The sequence below is a fragment of the Neovison vison genome, chromosome 3 (genome assembly GCF_020171115.1).
Source record: "Neovison vison isolate M4711 chromosome 3, ASM_NN_V1, whole genome shotgun sequence".
In the NCBI taxonomy this organism is placed as follows: Eukaryota; Metazoa; Chordata; class Mammalia; order Carnivora; family Mustelidae; genus Neogale; species Neogale vison.
In genome coordinates, this window is record NC_058093.1 from 229,347,619 (window position 1) to 229,371,401 (window position 23,783).

Genomic DNA, 23,783 nt, shown 5'->3' on the forward strand with positions numbered 1-23,783 from the left:
AGATTAAACTATGTTGGTCCAGGTAACACAACTGGGGTGCCAAAGCCCACGGCAGGCATCTGCTCACAGAGCCTTTGGGATTCAGGTTGGGCTCTGGAGACAGTTAGACTAGGGTTTGAGTGGCTTACTGACTGGAGATCTTGGAGATGTCACTGCATTTCTGAGCCTTGACTCATCACAGTCTAAGGATAATAATAGTATCTTCTTTATGTGGTTGTTCTGGGGATTATATGAAACAATGTATGTACATCCATTATAACATAGTGTCAGTAGGTTATAACGTAGTGCTGGCCAGGATAATAATGCATGTTATAACATGCTGCTCATGTTTTTGCTTTAGCGTTCTTTGTGGTAGGTCCAAAGCTCAAGTCACAGGTCTAAGACTTCTCTCTTGTATTACACGCCATCTTTGCGCTGTTTTCTACTCTTCCTTCCCTTTAGTCCAATCCATGTGAAAGAGCTTTCTCTTCCATGTTTGGGGGCTTGTTAGTGAAGAAGTTGTTCTCCTCCCCACCTTTGCAGGGAGCAAACGCCTTGAGGGTTTGGAGAGGGCCTCCTCTTCAGACTGGCACTCCCAGACCATTTGCTCTCAGAAAGTGTTCATGATTGAATGAATGAGGGATGGTCTGCTCCCAACACAGCCCTAGTACAGGGCCTGGCAATTACATTCCGGCACATGGCAAGAGGTCAGGAACATTTACGCACTGAATGAATAAATACAGTGCCTAGGAGTAAGGGCTCAGAAGGCATTTCTGGATTCGTTGTACAGCGCCTGGTACACAGAAAGCGGTAAGTGGCAGTCGTGGATATGCCTGGGCGAGGCTTATAAAACCCAGTGCAAAAGCATGGCTTCACTGTGCAGGGGTTCGAATTCCGCTGCCTCTTCTACCCACCGAGGCGACCTCGGGCAAGTGACTTAATCTCTTTGTGCTTCAGTTTTCTTATCTGCAAAACGCGGACGACGGAGTGCGATCCAGCCGAAGCACTCCCGGGAGCACTGGGACCGGCAGCCGTGTCCACAGCAGAGCTCAGCCACGCCAGCCGGCCTGCGCCGCCAGGGGCACACGCCGTGGGGGTGCCCGAGCCCTCTGCCGCGGTCGCCGCGGGCGTTCCCGGGGCCCGCGGTCGCGCCCCGCAGAGATCTGTACCCCCAAGGGGGCGGGGCACGGCGCCCAAGCGGGGGCAGCCCGCGGCAGCCTGGGGTCGGCCGGCCGCCGCCCGCCGGGGAGCCGTGCCGCCCGTACTTCTTTCTCTCACTCTCGCTCTTCCTCCCTCTCCTGGCCGGAGGCTCCAGCCGCGCTCGGCTCAGCAGCGCCGCCCGCGAGCTGCCCGCGAGCCGCGGCCGCCGCCGTAGCCGTAGCCGCCGCCGCCGCCGAGGCTGCCGCTCCGGGCCCCTCCCCCGCCCACCCCTCGCCCCCCCGCGCGGCCGGCGCCCGTCACGTGACGCGGCGCCAGCCAATGGCGGGCCGAGCCGCGGTCGGCGGCCGCCATTGCTGTCAGAGCGAGCGAGCCCGGGGAGGGAGGAGAAGCGAGGCTGACTGGGGAGGAGGGGGGGGTGGGGGAGGAAGAGGAAGGAGGGGACGTCGCTCGGCTGCCGGGGTCGCCCGCTGGCTTCGTCCGCACCCCCCCCTTCGCGAGTTCGCGCTCCGCGGCGGCGGCGGCTCCGAGGCGGCGGCGGCGGCTCTGGGCTCGCCTCCCCTCACGCGCCGGCGGGGGCCGAGGGGGAGTCGGTGGCTGGAGATAAACAAGGCGGCGGCGGCGGCGGCGGCTGAGGAACAGGGAAGGCGGAGGCGGCGACCGGCCCGCAGCGCCGGCCCGGGAGGCAGCGGCGGCCCTGAGAGGCGGGGAGGGCGCCGGGCCGCACGGACAGCGCCCCCCGCCGCCGCCGGAGCCGCGGAAGCCGCCGCCGCCGCCGCCCGAGCAGGAAGGAGCCGCGCGGCCGCCGCGAACCCCCCCGCCGGCCCGGGCCCGCCGCCCCCGGCGCGGCGTCGCCGCGGCGCCTCCCGCCCGCCCGCCGGCCCTCGCGCCCTCCCCCGGCGGCGGCGGCGGCCCGGCCGCCTCGCGCTCCCCGGCGAGGCGCCGCCGCCCGGCCCGGCCTCGCCTCGGACGCCTCGTTCCGACATGCCCCGCTCTGGCGGCCGGGCTCGCGGAGGATCATGACTGCGGCAGCGAACTGGGTGGCGAACGGGGCGAGCCTGGAGGATTGTCACTCCAACCTCTTCTCGCTGGTGAGTAGCCGGGCTGCGGGGAGGGGGGCTGAGCCGGGGGGGGGGTCCCCGACCTCCGCCGCCGACCAACTTTCTCCTCCCGCCGCCGGGACTTCGCCCCTCCCTCGCCTCTCCCCGCCGTTCGCCTCTCGCCGATTCTCCCCCTTTTGGATCGTCTCTCCCTCGCCTTGGATCCCATCCAGTGTTTATTTGGCTCTTTAAAAATCATTTGTGAGCGCGGCGCTCGGCGTGGAATTTGCATGTGGAAGTCTCAAAGCTGCGGATTCTGGGTCGCACTTCGAACGCCCACCCTCTGTTGCAATCACACCCCCCTTCCCCTCCCCTTCCCCCCCCCCTTTTTTTTCCTAAATGTGGAAGGCTTTCCCTTGTGCTGCCCGCGCCCGCGATAAGCAGCCTTTTCCCCCCTTGTCGGATAGGCTGCCCGCCCGCCTTTTGAATTTTTTTTTTTTTAAATTCCATAATGACACCTACAATTTCGCCCGAAAACAGTTGATTGAATGCGATTGTGTCAGTAAAGGACTCTTGCATCCGAAGCTCCCGCGATTGTAAACATCGACAGCCGCCTGCCTCTCGGGGCTTACTACGCTGGAGAGCCGTAAAGCCATTGCACGGAGCCGACGGAAGGTGGAGAAGGCTTTTTCTTCTTTCTCTCCTCCTGTGTCTTTTAAAAACTGTTTTCTCTATCCTAACAACGAATCCACACACACACACAAAAGCAACAAGCTGGGCGGTTTGATAACATCGCTTTTATCTGCCTTCGCCTTTCTCGCGCTCTCTCTCTGATAATTGACAACTTTTCCTTCGGATTTGAATCGCCTGCCTTAATCTTGAAGCAGTTGGGGTGTCAATTGTTCTCCTGGAAGCCTGGCACCCGACGACGACGTCTAGATTCATCGAAATTAAAAATGTATAGGGCTCCGGCAACTCTTTCCTGGCGGTGCTGTGACATTTGGTGGTAAATGCCATCTTTGCTTTTTATTGGGTCGTATTACCTAGCTCTGAAAACATTCACCTTGTTAAACCTGGCGTTTAGGCTAATAATTGCAGTGCGTGGTCTTTAAATATGTGCTTTGTGCATGAGTTACTGTATGTATAGCTATGTGCCCGGGAGACTACGAATTTGTTTAAATATTGAGCAAAGATTTGTAAACAGATGTAAGGCAATTATGTTCCAAGCGTAGAATATAATTGGAAAATTGGCTGAACGGTTTGTTTAATTTAGCCTTTAGAAAAAAAACCCAACTTATTTTAAGTTATGTACCCTTTTTTGGGGGGGTTGTCTTTGGAGCACATGCATTTTGGAAATAGTTTTCTGTAATCTCTGCAGTAGATTGAAGCATTATTTCCTTTTAATCCTTGTTTACAATTACACTGAATAAATAATTTAGTGTTCAAATTGTAATTAGTTACATTTAATTATGGGTCGGGGTCGGCATAGATGCCTTTTTTTTCCTTGAGACTGGTGGAGAAATACACATTCTTGCCAACTTTTCGAATGGAAGTGCTATTTTATTAAATATTTCCTTATGCAGATGAAAGCATCAAAACACGTGATTTTTTACCCACAAAGACAGAGGGACATAATATCTGTGCTTTCACTGGAGTGTATAGATCAGGTTAATTTTTTTCTTCCAACATTTTTATTTAATCTTAAAATTAAAATCTTCAAATAATTTTTATTTAATCTTAAAATTCAGTTAAACGTTTCAGTTCTTCCTTTTCGTACTGTGATAAATTTCCCTTGGTCTTTTGACATATGGGAATAGAATTCATTTTACCTCCTCTTTTCTCTCCCCTACAATATCATTTACTGTCAGTCAGATTCAGAGACTTTAATAGATTAGCAAACATATTGATTAAGGGGTATTTAAAATGGTTTTTGTTTGGTGGCTGGTGACCACATTGACACTTTAACAGGTAATTAAAATAACCAAGTAGACCAATATTAGTGAGGAGAGAGCCCCGAAATTACTATATATCATTCTGACTGGTAATGGCTTGTGTATATGTGGCTAATCTATATACAGTAGATTTTGTAGACCAATGAAACTATATTTATGTGTGTAGCCAGGCTTTAAGATATACACTTTTTTAAATCTTTTTTTTTTTTTTTTAAGCTCAGGTAAGGATGATAATGTTAAAGAGATAAGATGCCTGAGATTCTTTTGGAGAACAAGCAATTTCATAGGAGAGGATTTTGTGTTTTATGACCAACTAGAGGTTTCTACTTTGGGTATTTCTCTCAACCTTTTCAAACCAGGAATTAAGTGTGTGTGTGTGTGTGTGTGTGTGTAGGATTACTCATTAGATGGCAACTTTGAAACGCAGAACTCAAGAAATTCCTGGGTTGCCCTTTTTTTTTTTTTAAAGGACTGTAGAATGTCTACATTCTCTTGTATGTGGAGGGTGGAAAAGGTGCTTTTTTTTTTTTTAATTGAGAATCAGTTAAAAAGCGGCTGATAATACAAAGTTTTCCTCATTCAAATGCAGTTTTCCTTGAAAATCTGATACCGCAGGAACTTAGAATATTAAAAATATGTTGTCTAAAGTACGTTGTATGGAATAGTTAATTCCAAAGGAGATAAAATCATCTCTTGTTTAAAATAAAGCATGTGTTACAAGAACTCTTATGTGGTTAATAATAGCATGTATTTTTCTTTTTGGCCTGCAGTTTTTTTGAGCAGAGAAAAGTACTGTTTATAGAGAATTTACCTAGATACTCATATTAATGTGGATTGAAATATAAACTAGAGATTAAAGTTCTGTACCACAGTAATGATCCGCCCACTTTCTATTACCTTCAAGTGTTCATTGTGGCTTAGCAAAAGTAGATTGTGCAATCAACTGCTTTAAGATTTTTGTTCTTGTTTTGCTTTCTGATTTTCTACTGCATGTATCAAATTTCCCAAATTCTCTGTCACCCCCTACCCCCATTTCCTAACGGAAAAAGTGTCTTGGGTGTGTATGATATGGATGATTGTATGTGTTTCTTATTCTGCCTGTTGTGAGATCCCTAGCTCCTGCATTAAATGCGTGCCTTGCTGTTACCTTTGTGACACAAAACTGTTTTCTCATGCTATCCATCACATTTCTGGGAGACTCTCATTAGATACTCACTCAGTTATAATTCAGTTAAGTGCGTTAAATCTTGTCTTTTTGGAAAGTGTAACAGGGCACCCTATGGTGTATCAACTCACCCTTGAGGGAAGACATAATTTCCAGATAGAAGTATATCTTTAGTTTTTCTTCTTTAGTTTTGTTTCTCTGTTGAGAGCATATGGAGGAGAGTGATTTTGTGTTCTTTAACTAGTTTTAAGTATATACTCTTTGAAATGGTGCAACCTAATTCTTAAGTATGTGGATTCCACCTTCACATTGTTTTATTTGCTTAGACTCTTCCTGACTGTGGAGTAATTGGGTGATGATATCAAATTCTCCCTCTCTGAATTGAAACACACACACACACATATTAGTACATACTTCCTATGAAGGACCATTAATTCTGTGTATGAAGCTTTAATGTAATCTGTTGTTGATCTGCTCTCTTTTTTCTTAGGAGATTTATATTTTTGTAGAGAGGGAAGATAATGGTAAATATAGAAACTTTGGGATCTATTCTTTTGAGCTGGAACCAAATGTGGAGGGCTGTAAGTTGAAAATGAGCAAAAGGGAATGATTTCTCTCATCTTCTCAAGTGCCAAAATACATACATAGGGTATTTTTTCATCCCACTTGCCAATTTTAGTATCTAAACCTAAAGCATCTTATTTTCAGGATGGTTTATTTTCTTTAATGAAAATATTTATAATTTGCTAATGTATGTTTTCTGTTTAGCATTTTGTTGTTGGTAGCACATGGTGTTACAGTATTTATATATTTTTAATAGCAATAATTGCCACCCGGTAATAGTTGCCATATTAACCTCCAATTGCTAGTAAATATTTTTAAGTACATAATAGACAGCAATTTAAGGCATAATGTAGCAGTTTACTGGACCGTTTTAAAGAGCCATTTGTACGTGTGATGAGTTCATAATTTTAAAGAGAAAATAATGTACCTAAGCCTTGCGTGCTGCAAAACTAATGTCTCTGTGTTATTGCTTGAAGTGCTCATGGAGAGGAAGTTAGGTTGGGACTCCTCCTTCTTTGTGAGGATGAAGGCCTTGAGGTGCCTTTAGGACTACAAGTGTTTATTGAGGTTATCCCAGGTGCTTATATAGCTTAGCATTTTCTTTGGAATGTTTTGGTCATTTTTTTTCATGACTGTATTAGGTATTTATTTGGGAAAAAAAAATCTCTTAAGGCATTCCTTCAAATAACGTTAAGTTACAGTAGTGGAGTATATTAATTAGGTATGTAAAAATGGATTCATCTTTTTTGTTCACTGGCTAATTTAGCCTTGTTAACTGAGTTAATTGTATTCATCAGACACTTTGAGAGATCCCCTCTTCTCTTGAGATTAATAAAGGATATACTCTGTCACCAGTTTGTACTACATGCTATAAATTAAGACAATCATTTGCAAAAGATAAGTACATTTTATAGTTATGTTTGCTAGATTATTTAAAATTGAGATGAAACTCAATGTAAATAGTAAAAAGATTGCTTATCTGGATTTTTTTTTTAATGAACAGTTAATACAACTGTCAAAACTTTGATTCAGAGATAGACTAAATATTTTTCTGAAATGGTTTGACTTATTTTTGTTAGAACAGTAATGTTTCCTCCTTCAGCAGTAGAAGGTACTGATGTGTTTTTTTTTTTTTCCTGAAAGTGGGTGATGTTTATTTCATAGAAACTAGCCAGTGAGAGAGATCAGACAGAGTTGATGAAAATTAATAGTATGGTTGAATATTGGGTATTATTATTACTGAAATGTGCATTGCTGCTATTAAAAATCAAGAAAAGGACTTTCTGCAATATTTTTATTAGTGCATTTATTTAAAAGTGTGTTTTGTGCTAATCTGCTTTATAAACTATTTGTGTTGCCAGTATTGGCTACCAGAATTTCTATTTTGTGTTTTTTTAAACATTGCTATTTTGAGAAATAACATTTAATGCCTTGCAAAGTGAGGTAATTAGGTAGCCTAAAATGTGCAGTGGCGTATCATTAAAAAATTCTCTCACACACACAGACACACACGCACACACGTGCACGTTTGTTTCATAGGACTTGCTTAGAGTCTAGAGTTTTGGAATTAATGAATCAATATTTACAATGTGTTCTTGGAATTTAGAACTTTTTTTCCCTCTTGAATCATTTAACTTCTTTCTGATCCTGTTCAGATAATTTCTTTTTATAGTATGTGCTTTCATTGTTTATTTGAAAGATTTGAAGGTGTTAGCTTTGTTCTGTTGGGGGAATTCACTTCATTACATAGGGGAGATGATTTTCCATTAATCTTGGTAAATATTAACATAAACGAGGAATTGTAAATTCAGACTCATTTGCATGAATGAAATATGTATTCGTGCCCAATTTTTGTTTAGTATAAAGTCACTTATGTATATTACATAGTTTTCTATCTTGAGTTGCTATAAAAGTTTTAAATTTATTTAAAATGTGGTTGGTGTTTATTTCCGACAGTTCCCTTACTCTACTACAATGTCTTATTTAATTTTAAAGATCCATTTGTAGTAAAGATTAGATTTTATCCCCATAAATTGGCTATCATAGTCTTCTTTTAGGGGCACCTCTTTTGCTTGCATTTATGTTAGCATGCTTTAGTTATGTTTGTTGGAATAAAGTTGTTTTCCTTTTCTGAGCTAATAAAATGTCTTTCAGAGTACATTTGGATTTGATTCTGGAAAAAAAAGAATAAAGATGACTTTTAATTTTCTTTATTTTTAGATGAGAATTAGGAGAATCTGTTGTGTCTAAGGGAAAATGTTATGTAATTGGCATCTCCACACTCTGGTATAGTATGTGTATTTCTGAAACTTTGTTTTCTTACTCTTGGTGAATTTTAGAATCCTATTAAAACTGTATTTTTACTACTGTGAAATAGCACAGAGCCCTGGTTGACAGCATTCTACATTTTGTATTTTTTCCAGTACTGTGCAGTTCCATTACTGCTGAAGGAACCCCTGAGTTGATTATATTAAGATTTCATTTGTGTCTTTATTTTTCATAGTTTAAATTTGTAACTTTAACTTAAGAAATCGGGGGAAGATAAAGAGAATTAGGTAAACGTGCAGATAAATATTCTTTTCTCCTTCATCACTGGGTCTCTTTACTGTAATAGTTGAGTCATAATTTGTTCTAAATCACTGCATCATTTGGATATATTTTAAGACATTTGATATTTAAATTTGAGGAAATTATTTGTTTTAAATAAAATAATTGTGAAAAAAATTTTTTATAATATTGAGTGGGAATTTCAAAGATTGATCATCTAGAGGGTATATTAAATTCCATGAAAACTGTTTTGATTTTTTTCTCCCCAAAGGGCATTGACAAGTTTCTGAGGAAGTATTTTTGTCTGAGATACATGAAGCTTCCTCATAGAGTTCTACTTTATTTCATTAAATAGGAAAGATGATTAAATCCATCTGGATTTAATTTGAGAGCTAATAAGTAAAGTATTCAAAAGAGTATAATTGGTGTAAAAAACATTTTGTGTTGGCAATTCTCATGATTGAATTTTAATGTCCTAAAGAGAAATAGGGAAGAACATATGTATATCTCACTCAGGGAATCAGCTCCTAGTTTATTTATTTATTTATTATTTATTATTTTTTTGCATGTTTATATATGCCTGGTACAGTCCTACTCATCTTTTAAGTAGGTCAAATACCACCTCCTCTGTGAAGCTTTCCCTGACTCTCACTGGCAGAACTCGTCACTCTCATACCTTCTTCTGTGTACCTGTGATAAGCACATGAGGTTATGTAGGGCACCGACCCTGTCTGTATCATCTTTGCATTCTCTTTAATAGTTAGGCCTTCATTAACCATTTGTTAAATAAATGAATTACTGGACAGCTGTTCTCTATCTTATTCCTAAGGGAGTTCTCATTGCTCCTTTAGGTCCTGATCACAATTATGTTATTTTTCCTTGAACTTACATAGGTTTTTAGCTCTGTATTCTGAATATATGTTTTGTAGGCTTTATGTACCGTGGCTTGGTAATATTTTAGGTGTTTCTAACCTTTTTAAAAGATAATGTCAACTGATCAAGAGATGTGTGCTTATCATACATCAAAGGAATAGGAATTCAGTATTTTTCTGTAATGTGGTAGGCGACCTATAGATTTTGGAACCTGTTAGAGATTTTGTTTGGAACTTAATCTAGAATTTCTTCATTTTCGTTCTTTGAGCTGTACTGTGGGTCTTTTACTAAACCTTCAGTTTAGGATTACGTTTCATGAGTCCAGCATAATGGGCAGTGAATGGTAATGGGGAAAATTAAGTGGTATTCATGTTTTTTATTAGTAACTAACTAATCAGATCAAGTTGGTTGTGTTACGGTTATGTGCCTCAGTTTCTCCTTCAGTAAACGTGATGGAAATAAGAAGGAGGGCAGGAAATAAGAAAGATAATTTGAGTACCCTTTAAGGAAAGAGTAGTTTTTAATAGGAAGAGACTTCTAACAAATTATGACTCAGGTCAGAGAGTAGCCCTAGGTGGTTCACTAGGAAGTTGCAGTGGCAAAATTCATTGTTTTAAGTATGAAAGTTATGTTGTATTTGTACTTGTTTTAGGGGGGCAGAAGATTAAATTGTTCTTGTATCTTTCCTCACCAATAAGCCATTATTGAGAAGAAAAACCTGAATTTTATATTTGAATGTTCCAATTTTCCATTTGTATATATGATCCATAGTTGCCTGGTGTGTCTTTAATATGCGGAGTGATTTTACCATACCAACCCTAAGCTCTCACTGGCTGAGCCTGGAAATTGGACTGTGGCTCTTATTTGGTGGTTTAAGCTATTAATTCCTTGGCAGTTCCAGAGTGCTCTTTGAACTTTAAATAGCAGTTCTATTAACATTTTGAGATTTGTTTCAGGGAACGTCAGAAATAGTACTTAATAAATATCTTTTTCTTTTTAAAGACTAAATCATGTTTTAGTCTGACGTGCATGTCACAACCCTTACTATGTTTTGAACAAAGTATATATTTTCAACTACTGGCTAAATTCTATTTTCCATTTAAGAATGCAGCAACATCTAAAAATATTGTTTAGACCTTGCTGAAGGAGTGAATTCCCCTTACCTTCAACTGTAGTTTTTTTATTAGTCAAGTGTAATATGAATAGAGTCCTAAGTTTTTATCCAGAGGTGTAGAATTTTACATGTAGGTGTTCTTTGGCATTCTGAAATATTTAAAAGAGCTAATTTCTGAGTTTTTTTCCATGTAAAAACAGCCTTCTGTTGCTACAAATGATTGTTAGCTTATTTATGTTGTGTTTTACTTGATTACTTGTGTTATTTATGGCAACATTTTTATGGGAATGAACTTATATTTATTGTTGCTGGTAGAATGTCAGGAGCACCTTTCCTCTGTATAGTGCTGACAATCAGAGCAGGCACTCCCTAAAAACCCTTTTTGGCCCCCAGCAGGGGGAGTGGGGACAGCCCAGCACCTAAACCCTTTTCTAGGCCTTGGAGAGAGGATTGCTATCGAGAGAGAGGCTTGAAGAGAGTGTTGAGAGGTATAGATTGGCGCCCCCTCCTCCCCATGGGAAGAATTTTCCCTTCCCTTCCTGCTTCCTCTTTGATACACTTTTATTAAAACTTTGAGAATTGTGGCAGGTCCTGTGATGTCGTCAGGAAAGATTTTTGTATTTCTTTATCCTTTAGCTCTTCCTTACTTTTTTTCCTTCACTCACCAGCAGAGGTACAGTTTCTACATGGTAAATCAGGACTTCTGAGCCCTAGTGAAATGAAAGAGAATTGAGGGTGAGATTGGAAGGGGTAACCAATAAACTACTATTTAGAAATGTTAATTTTTTATATGTTATATTTGAGAAATTTAGGACTTACAGAATTCATTTTTTTTTTTTTTTAAGATTTTATTTATTTGTCAGAGAGAGAGAGAGAGAGCGAGCGAGCACACACAACGGACAGAGTGGCAGGCCCAGGCCGAGAGAGAAGCAGGCTCCCTGCCGGGCAATGAGCCCGATGTGGGATTCCATCCCAGGACCCTGGGATCATGACCCGAGCCAAAGGCAGCAGCTAAACCGACTGAGCCACCCAGGCATCTCCAGAATTCATTTAAAAAAAAAAGATTTTATTTATTTATTTGAAAGAGAGAGACAAGTGAGAGAGGGAACACAGCAGGGTGAGTGGGAGAGGGAGAAGCTGGCTTCTCTCTGAGCAGGAGCCCTATGATGTGGGGCTCTATCCCAGGACCCTGGGATCATGACCTGAGCTGAAGGCAGATGCTTAAACACTGAGCCACTCAGGCTTCCCCAGAGTTCATTTTTGAATAATGTATATATATTAGTAGTGATTAAAATCTGGCTTGGGCTTATAAAAGGACTAATGCTTTGATAATGTGAGAAAAAAGACCTACATATAATATTTAATTTCTAGGATGCTATATGATAAATGCTGAGGAAGAGCATCACTAACAGATAGCATAGGACTTTGTAGCCAGAAAAACTCAGAAGGGGAGGTTTTTTTTTTTTTTTTTAATTAAAAGATTTTTTTTTTATTTGTCAGAGATAGAGAGTGCAAGCAGAGGGAGAAGCAGGCGCCCCTATGAGCAGGGATTCCCGAGACGGGACTCGATGTCAGGGCCTGGGATCATGACCCGAGTTGGAGGCAGATGCTTAACCAACTGAGTCACCCAGGTGTCCCCAGAAGGGGAGTTTTAAACGGGATCTTGAAGGAACTGCTAGAGAGAAATGGAAAGGACATTCTTTGGAAGCTCAGTTGATAATTCTGAGTCTGTCCTTGAGAATATTTACTGAAGTGGTATGTAGGAGAACACTTCTGATTTATGGTCTTGGTTTCCTTTGAAAATATTACAAAATGTTGAAATCCGGGGTGCCTTGGTGGCTCACTCAGTTAAGCATCTGCTTTTGGCTCAGGTCATGATCTTAGGGTCGTGGGTTTGAGCCCCATGTCAGGCTCCCTGCTCAGGAGTCTGCTTCTCCCTCTGTGGAGCCCCGCCCCCCCCCTGCATTCACACACTCTTTCAAATAAATAAATAAAGTCTTAAAAAAAACTTATTGAGGGGTGCCTGGGTGGCTTAGTGGGTTAAGCCGCTGCCTTCGGCTCAGGTCATGATCTCAGGGTCCTGGGATCGAGCCCCACATCGGACTCTCTGCTCTGCGGGGAGCCTGCTTCCTCCTCTCTGCCTGCCTCTCTGCCTACTTGTGATCTCTCTGTCAAATAAATAAATAAAATCTTTAAAAAAAAACAAAAACTTATTGAAATTTTTGTTAGATGGAAAATTTGAAGTGCGGGCAGGCCAATTTGGATTAAGAAATGGTGTTGTTAAAATAATCAGTTTTCTAAAATAATTCAGTTCTGAACTTTAAAAAAACAGTGCTATATTACGCAAAATGCTAATGACTGAAGTGACAAATATTTCAGAAACTGGACAGACGTGAATCTTAAGTGAGCAGATGGGATATGAAACTAAAAGCAGGAGATAATCCAAGATGATATAGAAACTATTATGAGAAATGGATTGAGGAAAAATAAGTGTGTTAAATGGTATTACATTTAATAATGTGCTTAAAAGCCTTTCTAGGATTGTTCTCTTACATAGACAAAATAGAACTGTTGAACTCTGTAACCCATCCTTCTTTAACTTTTGTGCATTTTAAAAAAATTTGATTTTGGTCCAGGATTACTTCTCATGAAGCCTAGATATTTAAGTCATGAATGTGTATGTTATGTATGCTCTACAGTTGATTATAATTTGCTTTCTCTGCAATAAAAATAAAGAGAATACGATTTTCGGAGATAGTCATAGTGGACCTTGAAGGGATGAGGTAAGGAGTGAAAGATGAAGTTTGCTATTTGGATGGCAGCATACTTAGTTGAAATTTGACTATTGAGGATAGACTGGATTCTGGTGGGTTGCAGAATGAGTGAATGGGGTACACTTTTCAGCGGAAGAAGCTTGATTGTAAAGCAAGCAGGGATTTGGGAGTGGTAAGGAAAAGAGATTAAAAGGTAGATTGAAAGAAGTTTTTTAGAATTCAGGAGCCTCATTTGTGTTTGTGGACTTAGGAGCAGCAATAGTGGAGGGGCAGAAAGAGAGATGTTTGATAGAAGGAAAGTTGTTAGTTGATGAAAGGAGTCTAGCAGGAGTTGCTAGTAAGAACCCAGGCGATGGCTAGGATTAGTGCTAGAAAAGAGTAAGACACCTCTTCAAAGATGGCGAGGATGTAGATTGTGATTAAGTGTGAAGGAAGAGGGGACAGTCTTAGTTGTAGCTTGAATGCTTTTCAAATTCAAAGATGAAATGTATTGAGCTAAGAATTTCGCATTTTACTTGATGTGCGTGTTGTTATCAGCCATCTTTTTTATTTTCCTTTAATGGTCATTTTAAGTAGGTCAGATGTTATCTTCTTAATTTGTACACTTAATTATAAAGCTAATTCTGAGCTAGTCAGAATCGACATACATCTGCCCAAATGAGAAGTGCTCTTCAAAAAGTAAGCCCCCTTAAATTGTATCAAATACCATTGCTGTTGTCCATATTTTTCTGGTTCTTTTTCTCTGGAATTTCTTTTATAGTTTAGTCAGCCACTCCAGAAAATCTTATTTTAAAGGATGCCTCTTCCGTCGGTATGTTTTCTTCTCTCTCTCTAATTTTGCTCCAAATTGTTGCCCAAGTCAGCAATTTAGTACCTTAGGATGGGGTTCTTACTGATGATGAGCAAAAATCCTGGAAAAGAACTTCACTTTTGGATATATGGCATACATACATTGTAGATGTGTGCTAAGAATTCCTGCCCTGCTCGTATAGAACTGCCTCCAGGTTCTGAGTCTGGTGGTTCAATGTATTTTGTTTTCAATGAAAGCTGATTTTAATTTAGTGGCATATTAATTGTTTCAGTGAAGGTGATTTTAATTTAGTGGTACATTAATTGTTAAGACTGGATATTGGGACAAATTAAGTGGAGGTGGGATTTTCGCTCTTTGGGGATCAAGGCAAATTATAAAGGGAGAGTAGAATTGAGTAGAATTGTAGTTATACCTTGTCTGTCTAGTGAAGATCAAATACCATCCTAAGGTCCATTTTTAGTGAGACTGAAGTAATGATTAAGAAAAGCCTTCGGATAAATAAAAAAAAGTATCCTGTTGAGATAATCTCTTAAAATTTTAGCAGAAAGTTTGAGACTAAGATTTTTACCCTGCCTTTTACTGTTGGTTTACTCATTTGAGACTACCCAGTATGCCGTCTTGTATTCCATAAATGCTCTTTAGCAATTCTTCCACTGGTGAAGATTAGGACAAAGAGCACTCATATGTATTTAGAATTTCACCCTCTTGTGGTCTGCCGTAGTATTCAGTGGAGGGGAGGTGTAGAGGGTGTTCTAACTGTAACAGTCGTGCCTATATTAATTGTTTAGATTACAAGTTGCAGTGGCAAGTATTTTCTATTTTTGGATTCAGGAATATAATGAAATTTTTCTCAGCTTTATTTTTATGTTCTTCATGGTTGAATTTATAATTCTCTTTTTAAGTTTTTTTCACATTAAAGAAAAGAAATTGAGGGGACACTGGATGGCTGACTCAGTTAAGTGTCCGACTCTTGATTTTATCTCCGGGTTTTGAGAGTGAGCCCCATGTCAGGCTCTGTGCAGGGTGTGGAGCCTGCTTAAGTTTCTCTATCCCCCTTCTCTTCTCTCCCCCCTCTTAAAAAAAAAAATGGGAGGATTGAAGTCTTTAGAGAAAATGTGGTGTTGTAATTCTAGAGCTATAGATATTTTAGGAACATTTACTTAAATGATAATTATTCTCAACAACAGGTACTTTTTAGTTTTACACATTTGTAAAGCACCTGAGCAGTTTAATATTTAGAGGTTCTATCAGAGCATAAATCTACATACCAGCTGCTGAAGACCATAAATATTTATCTTTTGAAATATAAGTTCCTAACCAAACTTTACTTACTAAAAACATTTTTTAAAATATGTTGGTTTACATACAAAATGAAATCATCTGTGTAGATTGAATCAAGTGTGCTGATCCCAAATAGATTAAATTCAGTATATGTCTGTAAATTACTATATATATATATATATATATATATATATGAAAATGATATTTTGTTGCTGTTTGGTGATACCGTGGTGAAACTGAGCTTTGTAACCCAGACAGATGGTGCTATTCTTGAATCTGTGTGCAAGATCCTATAACATTTAAACAGTGGTGTGATTCTTATGAGATCTCATATTTTGCTACGTGTAAGCTAATAAACTGATTTCTATAGTAGATTTTATAAATTTGAGCTGAAAAAGATTTATTTTTTCTTAGGAAAGTCTTCTCCTGAATCTATTAAGATAAATAGCTTGTTTTGGTAGTTTCTTTAGTAATCTCAAGGAATATTCTAGATGGAAAAATGAATGAAACTCACTAAGGAGGCACTTATCTTCTAAAGGAGCTTTGAGTTTGTTGCCAAACTTTCTCATATGGTAGATGTGATACACTGTTAAGAATCCAAAGAGCTGACTTTGACATATTCCAGAAACTCTGAGAAATTTGGTATAATATATGTTAACGTTCATTTTAGAAAGTAACTGTTGATTTATATTCCTTGTTACCCACCTTACATTTTTATATTGGAATTGAAAATAGAAATGTTTTAAACACCTCAACCTAGTTTTAAAAAATTATGTGGATAGAACTTTAGCCATTTTGTAAAAGTTTGATTTCGGTGGTAATAATGTATGGTTGAGATGAATAAGTTTGTCAATTATATAAATAAAATGTATGTCATCCAATAACATTTCGGGACATCTTGTCAATTATTCTTTCATTAGGTATACTTTTTATTTAATGCCTAGTCTGTAATAGAGGGGAAAGAAGACTGAAAGGTGATGTTTGATGCCAGATCGGATGACATGAAGAAGCTGGAAGTTTATTCTGTATGCACTGGGGGAATGCCTGAAGGATTTTAAGGAGAATAATGACATGAGCAGATGTATGTTTCAGAGAGAGAACTCATGTGGGCTCTGTGGAGTGTAGATTGTAATAGGGAGAAACCAAAGGCGGAGAGAAGGCTCCTAGGGTAGGCTAGATGTAAGAAATCATGCAGGGCTAGTAGGAGCAGAATGAGATAATAAATGGATCAAGTGATATTTTGGAGGTACTTCTGATAGGACTTGGTGACCAATTACATATGTCATGGGAGAGGAACCAAATGGCAAACAGATGTGTTCTTTCTTCATCTTATGGCATTTGCATTCTTGTGCATGTAAAATGAGGAAGAGTTGGAAGCATCTATGTGCTATAGTTGTTAGCAGAAGACTTAGGCTTTGATCACAGGTATGCATTTATGAAAGTATTCACTGAGCCTGGTCTTTGCTGTTAGGTCCTACAGAACTCAAAAAGTTTTAAAATAATTATGGACAGGATCTTGGGGCAAAAGGGCAGGTTTAGAGAAAAGAAAGTAAAAAACATTTACATCTGTAACCTGCCTGTTTTCAGATAAGATTTGAGGCAGTGAGAAGAAGAGTTCTCTCTGAAGTTGAGGAGTGAGATTTATAAGAGGAAGGATGGGGAGAAAAATGTGGGGAAGAATGGAGAAGGCAAGGCTGGTAGGGTGGATGGAAAAGGGCCTTTGGAGAGGTGTGGGTGGTGATGGAGGTGGAATTAACACTTTGGCAGAGGAAGAGCTCATGAAACTTTGATTATCAGAAATGGGCATGGAGAAACCCTGACGGGAAGAAAGAAAAAAAGGTGGGGGGTACCCTGACAGCAGTGGGCTTTAGCCACATAGCCACATAGCCTTTGTTACATAGAGCCTTTGCTTCTAATAGTGGTAAGCTCAGGAAGCAGATTACATGTTTTCTCTGCAAATCTGTTTTGGGATGTTTTCCTTGAGTTTTTTAAAGGTTTTGGTTACATTTCATATTGGTGATATTTTTGGTAGGAGGAGGAAATAGACTTGTAACCTTGGTTTTCTTCTTGCCTTTGTGGAAATTGCCAATTTGTAGGAATTGGTGTAGTGGATAGAGTAGAGAAGATATTTGTGAAGACTCCAAACAGTATGTGTCTTTGGTGTCTCTCCCTCATTCTGACTTTTGAGTTCTTTTAAATTTCTATTTTTGCCATTCTGTTTTTGTTCCCTCAGTACTTAGCTTTCTGATTGTATGATATTTTTATAGGTGTTAAGAGTGTGATTGTTATGCCATGTCGTATCTTTACCTCGCATTTTGGGGAAAGTTTTCCCTTCCTCCGTCCCTCTCTGCTGGTCCCTCCATACCCCGTTGCTTTTTCAGCACATTCCTGGGCTCTCTGGACTGTGGAGCCTTCCCTGTCAGGGCTGTACTTTTACTTGGCAGTGCCAGTTGTCAGTGAAAGCTCTAAAATGTACAATGCACTTCAGAACTCTTTGATGTAATCTCCTTGGTGTGGTGGGGATCCTCTCCTGTTGTTCTGAGTGCACTTACTGGCACAGTGTGTACTATCCATTGTCAATTGGCTGTAATTCATACAGCCTTCCCATGTGCGTAGATTTTTTCACTTGGCTACCCTGAAGGTGGAGAGTTGGCTTTCTTGCAGTTGTTATTTTTCTTTAATTTCTCTCCAAGTGAGGTAGTAGTTAATGAAATATGAAATATTTCCAAGAAATGTAAATTCCAAGAAATTAAAACTTATATAAAACGAAAACAGTCCATTACATCAGATTTACCCCAGTTCTTCCATTCTTGTTAATGTTCCCTTTTTTGTGTATGTAGAGGTAATCACAGTATAAATATAGTTCTTCATTCAGCTGAATTCACTCACACATTTTCCATGTGGTTACAGTTTTGTAGTTATAATTTTAAAAGAAAAATTATGTATTTTATATATTTAATAAAAATTATGTAATTAGTTTCAAATTCAAACAATATTCAAATAATAAAACATGAAGGTTCCCTGCCACCATGGGGAGGTAACTACCAGCAGTTTAATTTTCATCATTCCAGAGTTTTTCTTTCACGTATGTTTGTGCATATACATATGCAGTTCCAAAAATTTTTTATTAAATATGAGTACATAAAAGTAGTATGTGTAAATCACATAGAAAGAATCTTCATGACACAGTGAACACCCATGTGCCTGATACCCAGAGTAAGAAAAAGAACATTTTATCCTTTGCATAATCCCGTGCTGCCCTTCCCTTCCCATTCTTCCTTCTCCCTTCAGAGGTTAACAGCTATCCTGAATTTCATGTTTATCTTTCTGTATTTTTTTTTTTTCTTTTAAGTAGGCTCCACGCCCAGTGTGGAGCCAAATACAGGGCTTGAACTCACTACCCTGTGATCAAGATGTACACTTGAGATCACGTGTTGGACGCTTACCTGACTGAGCTGCCCAGGCCCCCCTATCTTTCTGTATTTTTAAAAAATTTCTTACTTATTTTATTATTTTACTTTTTTAAAGATTTAATTTGTCAGGGAGAGAGGGAGCACACACGAGCAGGGGCGTTGGCAGGCTGAGGGAGAAGCAGGCTCCCTGTTAAGCCATGGAGTCTGATGCAGACCCTGGGATCCTGACCTGAGCTGAAGGCAGATGCCTAATCAACTGAACCACCCAAGCATCTCTCTTTGTGTATTTTTAAAAAAGTTTTAATTATGTATGTTTAGGATGTGTGTATGTATATAGTTTTGCTTGTTTTTGAGCTTTTTATAAATGGAATATACTATATTCTTTTGCAACTTGCCTTTTTTAGTTTAATACTATGTTCTAACAATGTGGACTTAAAATTCACTCCTACACCTGTTTGTGCATTCTGTTGATGATAGGCATATTTATAGATTAAAAAAATCATGGGGGATAATTCTCCAGCTTCTCCTGTAGCATGCTTTTTCTGCTTAATAGTGTCTGAAGATATTGTAATAAGTCAGCAAATTTAGATATACCTCATTTTTTTTCTATTTTTTTTAACAGTTGGTATTCTGCATTATAGGATGGATGCACTATTGCTTGACCATCAGCTATGAGAAACATCATTTCACTTTTTTCTGAGCCAGTACAGTTATGCATTAAATTTTGATATACTCAAACATTTTTTTTTTAAAGATTTTATTTATTTGACACAGAGCGAGAAATCACAAGTAGGCAGAGAGGCAGGCAGAGAGAGAGAGAGGAGGAATCAGGCTCCCCGCGGAGCAGAGAGCCGGACGTGGGGCTTGATCCCTGGACCCTGGGATCATGACCTGAGCCGAAGGCAGAGGCTTTAACCCACTGAGCCACCCAGGCGCCCCTAGTCAAACATTTTTTTAAAAAGTGTCAGTTTACATTCCTGTGGGCAATATATAAATGCCCCATGTCTTCTGTCCTTGCCTCTAATGAAACTTACTTGAATTTTTTCTACTCTATGTATGAAATAATCTCAGTATGTTAGTTTTCAGTTCCTTATTTTTAATGAGGTCATGAGCATCTTTTCATATATATGGGTATGTATATTCTGTGGTTTTCTTATTTTTTAAAAGCTATTAATCTCTAAAAAACCTTTTTGTTTTCCTGTTTAAAATTTCCATGTGTTCACTAATAGGAATCTGTATTTCAGGTCAGATCTTAAATGTTATACACATTGTTAGAGCTTTTGCTGTTTCGAAAAGTGCTTATTAATTGCCTGAAACTGTCTAGTTACTTGCCAGCTACATGTATTTTTCTCATCAAGGTGCTGATGAGGTAGTACTGTTCCCATGTTTCAGATAAAAAAACTGAAGCAAGAATTTTAACTCCTGTAACCAGTATGTCAGTTTAAACAGCCAGCAGATGATGGAGCTGTCTCTGACTTCAGAGCCCAAACACACTTAACCATTGTGTACGTATTGTATGCTCTTTGTTCTCCTATCTAAATCCTTGAAGGGCTTCTGTGAAGCTCTTCTTAGCTCTTCCAAGCATTACTGGACTCTCTCTTTTCTGAGCCTTTTAAAAATTAACAGTGTAGACCATATAATATAGCGCAGGTATGAAGGTAGAAATCACTGGAGCATATAGATTTGCCTGAGATTAATGGAGTGGTAATACAGTTTACAATTTTTTAAAGTTTCATCAGAGATTAATGGAGTAATAATGCAGCTTAAAATTTCTTCCCACAGAGAGGGAGATAGATTTTTTTTCTTTTAGAATGCTTTATTCCAAATTGAGGAATAATTTGGAAAATGAAAAAGTAGGATAGTTTATTGTTTTGATCAATGACTGGGGCAAGATAAAAACCTAGGTAACTGCATAGTCTCAAACAAACAAACAAACAAACTTCTAGGGGCTCCTTGGTGGCTCAGAAGGTTAAGCATCCTTGGTTTTGGCTCAGGCAGTGATCTTGCAGTGGTGAGATTGAGCCCTGTGCTCAGCAGGAAGCTTGCTGGAGATGATGCTCCCGCCTTCTCTCTCAGATAAATAAATCTTAAAAAAAAAAAAAAAGTATCACCTCACTAAAAGTCATTTAGTTTTTTATTTTTATTTATTTTTTATTTTTTGTTAAAGATTTTATTTATTTGACAGATCACAAGTAGGCAGAGGCAGGCAGAGAGAGAGGGGGAAGCAGGCTTCCTGCTGAACAGAGAGCCCAGGACTTGAGATCATGAGTCGAGTCGGAGGCAGAGGCTCAACCCACTGAGCCACCTAGGTGCCCGCAAAAGTCATTTAGTTTTTTTAAAAATAAAAAAGCTAGAATGCTCACACCAAAAATGACTTAACGATAGTACCATAATCATGTGTTTGTTAAAAGCTAGAGAAATAGTTTAAACAAGACAGAAGTTAATTTCTTTTTTATATGTAAGCAGCCTGGAGGCAGGCATTTAAGAGCTGGTTTGGTCCTGTCTGCGTCATCAAGTATCCCAGGCTTTTTCTTGTTACTCCCTTGTCTTTAGTTTATCACAAGTAGTCGCATATTGTCCAAGATGGTTGTTCAAACTCTAGTCATGGTTGTGGTATTCTGGATTGGAAGGAGTAGGGAAGGTAGGAAGGATACACAAAAAATCAACCCAGAATTAGAGTTACTCTTTTTTAAGGAAACGTCTTCCAATTTCCTTGTAACACTTCTAGCCATATCAAGGAAGTTTTAAGGAAGCATGTTGTTTGCCTCAGTAATATAGAATGTATGTTACCACGGAGTAAGGAGCCATTCATGTTTGGGTAGCCAACTAACAATGTCTGCTATGCAGAGAAAATGATAGAAATTATTGTCTGTAGTCTGTTATTGCAGTTGGATGAGAAATCATCCTGATGACTCTAATGAACTTCATTAAATAATTCAGTTCCCAGAAATTTCACAAGAGTTCTCTTTTAGTTAAGGTTAATAAATATAAATCATTAACCAGTGTTCTGATGTACTTAGGTGTGAAAATAATTTTTCAAAAACATTGCATACTTTCTAAAAGAGATTCATAGTTACTTAGGGAGATGAACAAGATGGTAAGATGATATTTTGGCTATATTAAAAATAGGGGGTTTTTTTTGAGAGATTTTTTTCCCCCTGAATTCTTCCATTAGTATCTAAAGTTTTTGATTATAGAGGTATACTTTACGTACAATAAAGTGAACCCATTTTAAGCAAGTAAGTACAGTTTCATGAGTTTTGACAAATGTATACTTGTGGAAGAAACCACCGCTGAAATCAAAATAGAAAACATCTGTGATGCATCCATATTTCCAGATAACCACTATTCTGTTACTGTAGATTCATTTTGTCTTCTAGACTTTTTTAAATGGAATCATATGGGATATAGTTGTTTTGTGCCATGCTTCCTATTGTTATGCAAATAAGTTATTCTTGTTAATGCTGGGTCGTAATCTCTTATATTGATTTACCACAACTTGCTTGCTTATGTGGGAAACTGGGTTCACTCTATAGAGAAATGTTAAACTTTTAAAATACGGTTGTATCGGGCGCCTGGGTGGCTCAGTGGGTTAGGCCGCTGCCTTCCGGCTCGGGTCATGATCTCGGGGTCCTGGGATCGAGTCCCGCATCGGGCTCTCTGCTCAGCAGGGAGCCTGCTTCCTCCTCTCTCTCTCTCTGCCTGCCTCTCTGCCTACTTGTGATCTCTCTCTGTCAAATAAATAAAATAAAATCTTAAAAAAAAAAAAATACGGTTGTATCGTTTTACATTTCCACCAATTGTATGAGAGTTCTAATTGTGACTCCAGGGTAACCAAGATTTTCTTTTTTTTTTTTTCCAGAAGTTTTGTAGTTTTAATTGTTAGGTTTAGGCCTGTGATCAAGTGATCCATTTTGTGTTTTTTTTTTCTTTTTCTTTTTTTTTTTGTGGTGTAAGGTAGGGGTTGAAATTCTTTTGGTATGTGGGTATCTAGTTGTTCTAGCATTATTTGTTGAAAAGAGTGTACTATTCTCATTGAATTACCTTGGCATCTCTGTCAAAAATTATTTGAATATATTGGATATATGTGTCTATGTTTATGCATAAGTTTATTTCTGGATTTTATATTCTATTCCTTTGATCTGTATTTCTCTTATGCCAATAAAACACTGTTATGAAATTTATAGTATGTCTTGAAGTCTGGGCAAATTCTCCAACTTTGTTCTTTTTCAAAATTGTTTTGGCTCTTCTGGGTACTTTGCATTTCTGTATAAGTTTTGGAATCAACCTGTCAGTTTTTCATAAAAGTTCCTGCAGGAATATTATTGTAATTTCACTGAATCTATAGGTCAGATTGGGAAGAATTGACCTGTTAACAGTTTTAGATCTTACAGTTCATGAACGTAGTCTAGCTTCCTTTTTTTTTTTAAGATCATTAATTTTTATCAACCTTGTTTATAGTTTTTGGTATACTGGTCTGGAGCACATGTTATCAAATTTATCCCTTAGTAGCTCATATTTTTCAATGTTGTTTTAAATGGCATTATTTAAAAAACATTATTATATATATTATAATAATATTATTTATAATTAATATTTAAGTAATATATAATATGAAATATTATTAAATATTGAAATTTTGAAATAATACTTCAAAATATTATTTCAAAAATATTCTAACTTTTCATGCTAATGTGTAGAAATACAATTAAGTTTTATACTGCAACTTTCCTAAACTCCATTATTAGTTGTAGTATCTTTTTTGTAAAGCCCTTGAAGTTTTGTAAATGTACATGATAATGTCTGTGAATAAAGATGGTTTCATATCTTCCTTTCCACTTCTGTGCCTTTTACTTATTTTTCTTGCTTTATTCTGTTGGTTAGGACATAGAGTAAGTTGAATAGCACGATGTGCCTCTTTGCTTTGTTACTCATCTTAGGTGAGAAGTATTCAGTCTTTCATTATTAATTGTGATGTTAGCTGTGGTTTTGAACATCTTTTTAATCGGGTTGAGGAAGTTTCCTTTAATTCCTGGTTTACTTAGTTTTGCCATAAATAGGTGTTGATCTTGTTAAATATTTTTTTGCCTCTATTGAGATGATTATAGGCTT

The 23,783-nt window shown here is 38.9% G+C and overlaps 1 protein-coding gene across 2 annotated transcripts in view; it reads left to right on the plus strand.

The window, feature by feature from the left end:
- Window positions 1-2,073: 2,073 nt before the first annotated feature.
- MED13L (mediator complex subunit 13L) overlaps window positions 2,074-23,783 on the plus strand; it is a 294,916-nt gene continuing 273,206 nt past the window's right edge. For both annotated transcript variants that reach the window (XM_044244203.1, XM_044244204.1), the window contains exon 1: window positions 2,074-2,228. In XM_044244203.1, the coding sequence (XP_044100138.1) occupies window positions 2,157-2,228 (72 nt within the window). In that variant the 5' untranslated portion in view covers window positions 2,074-2,156. The remainder of the gene's footprint in view (window positions 2,229-23,783) is intronic.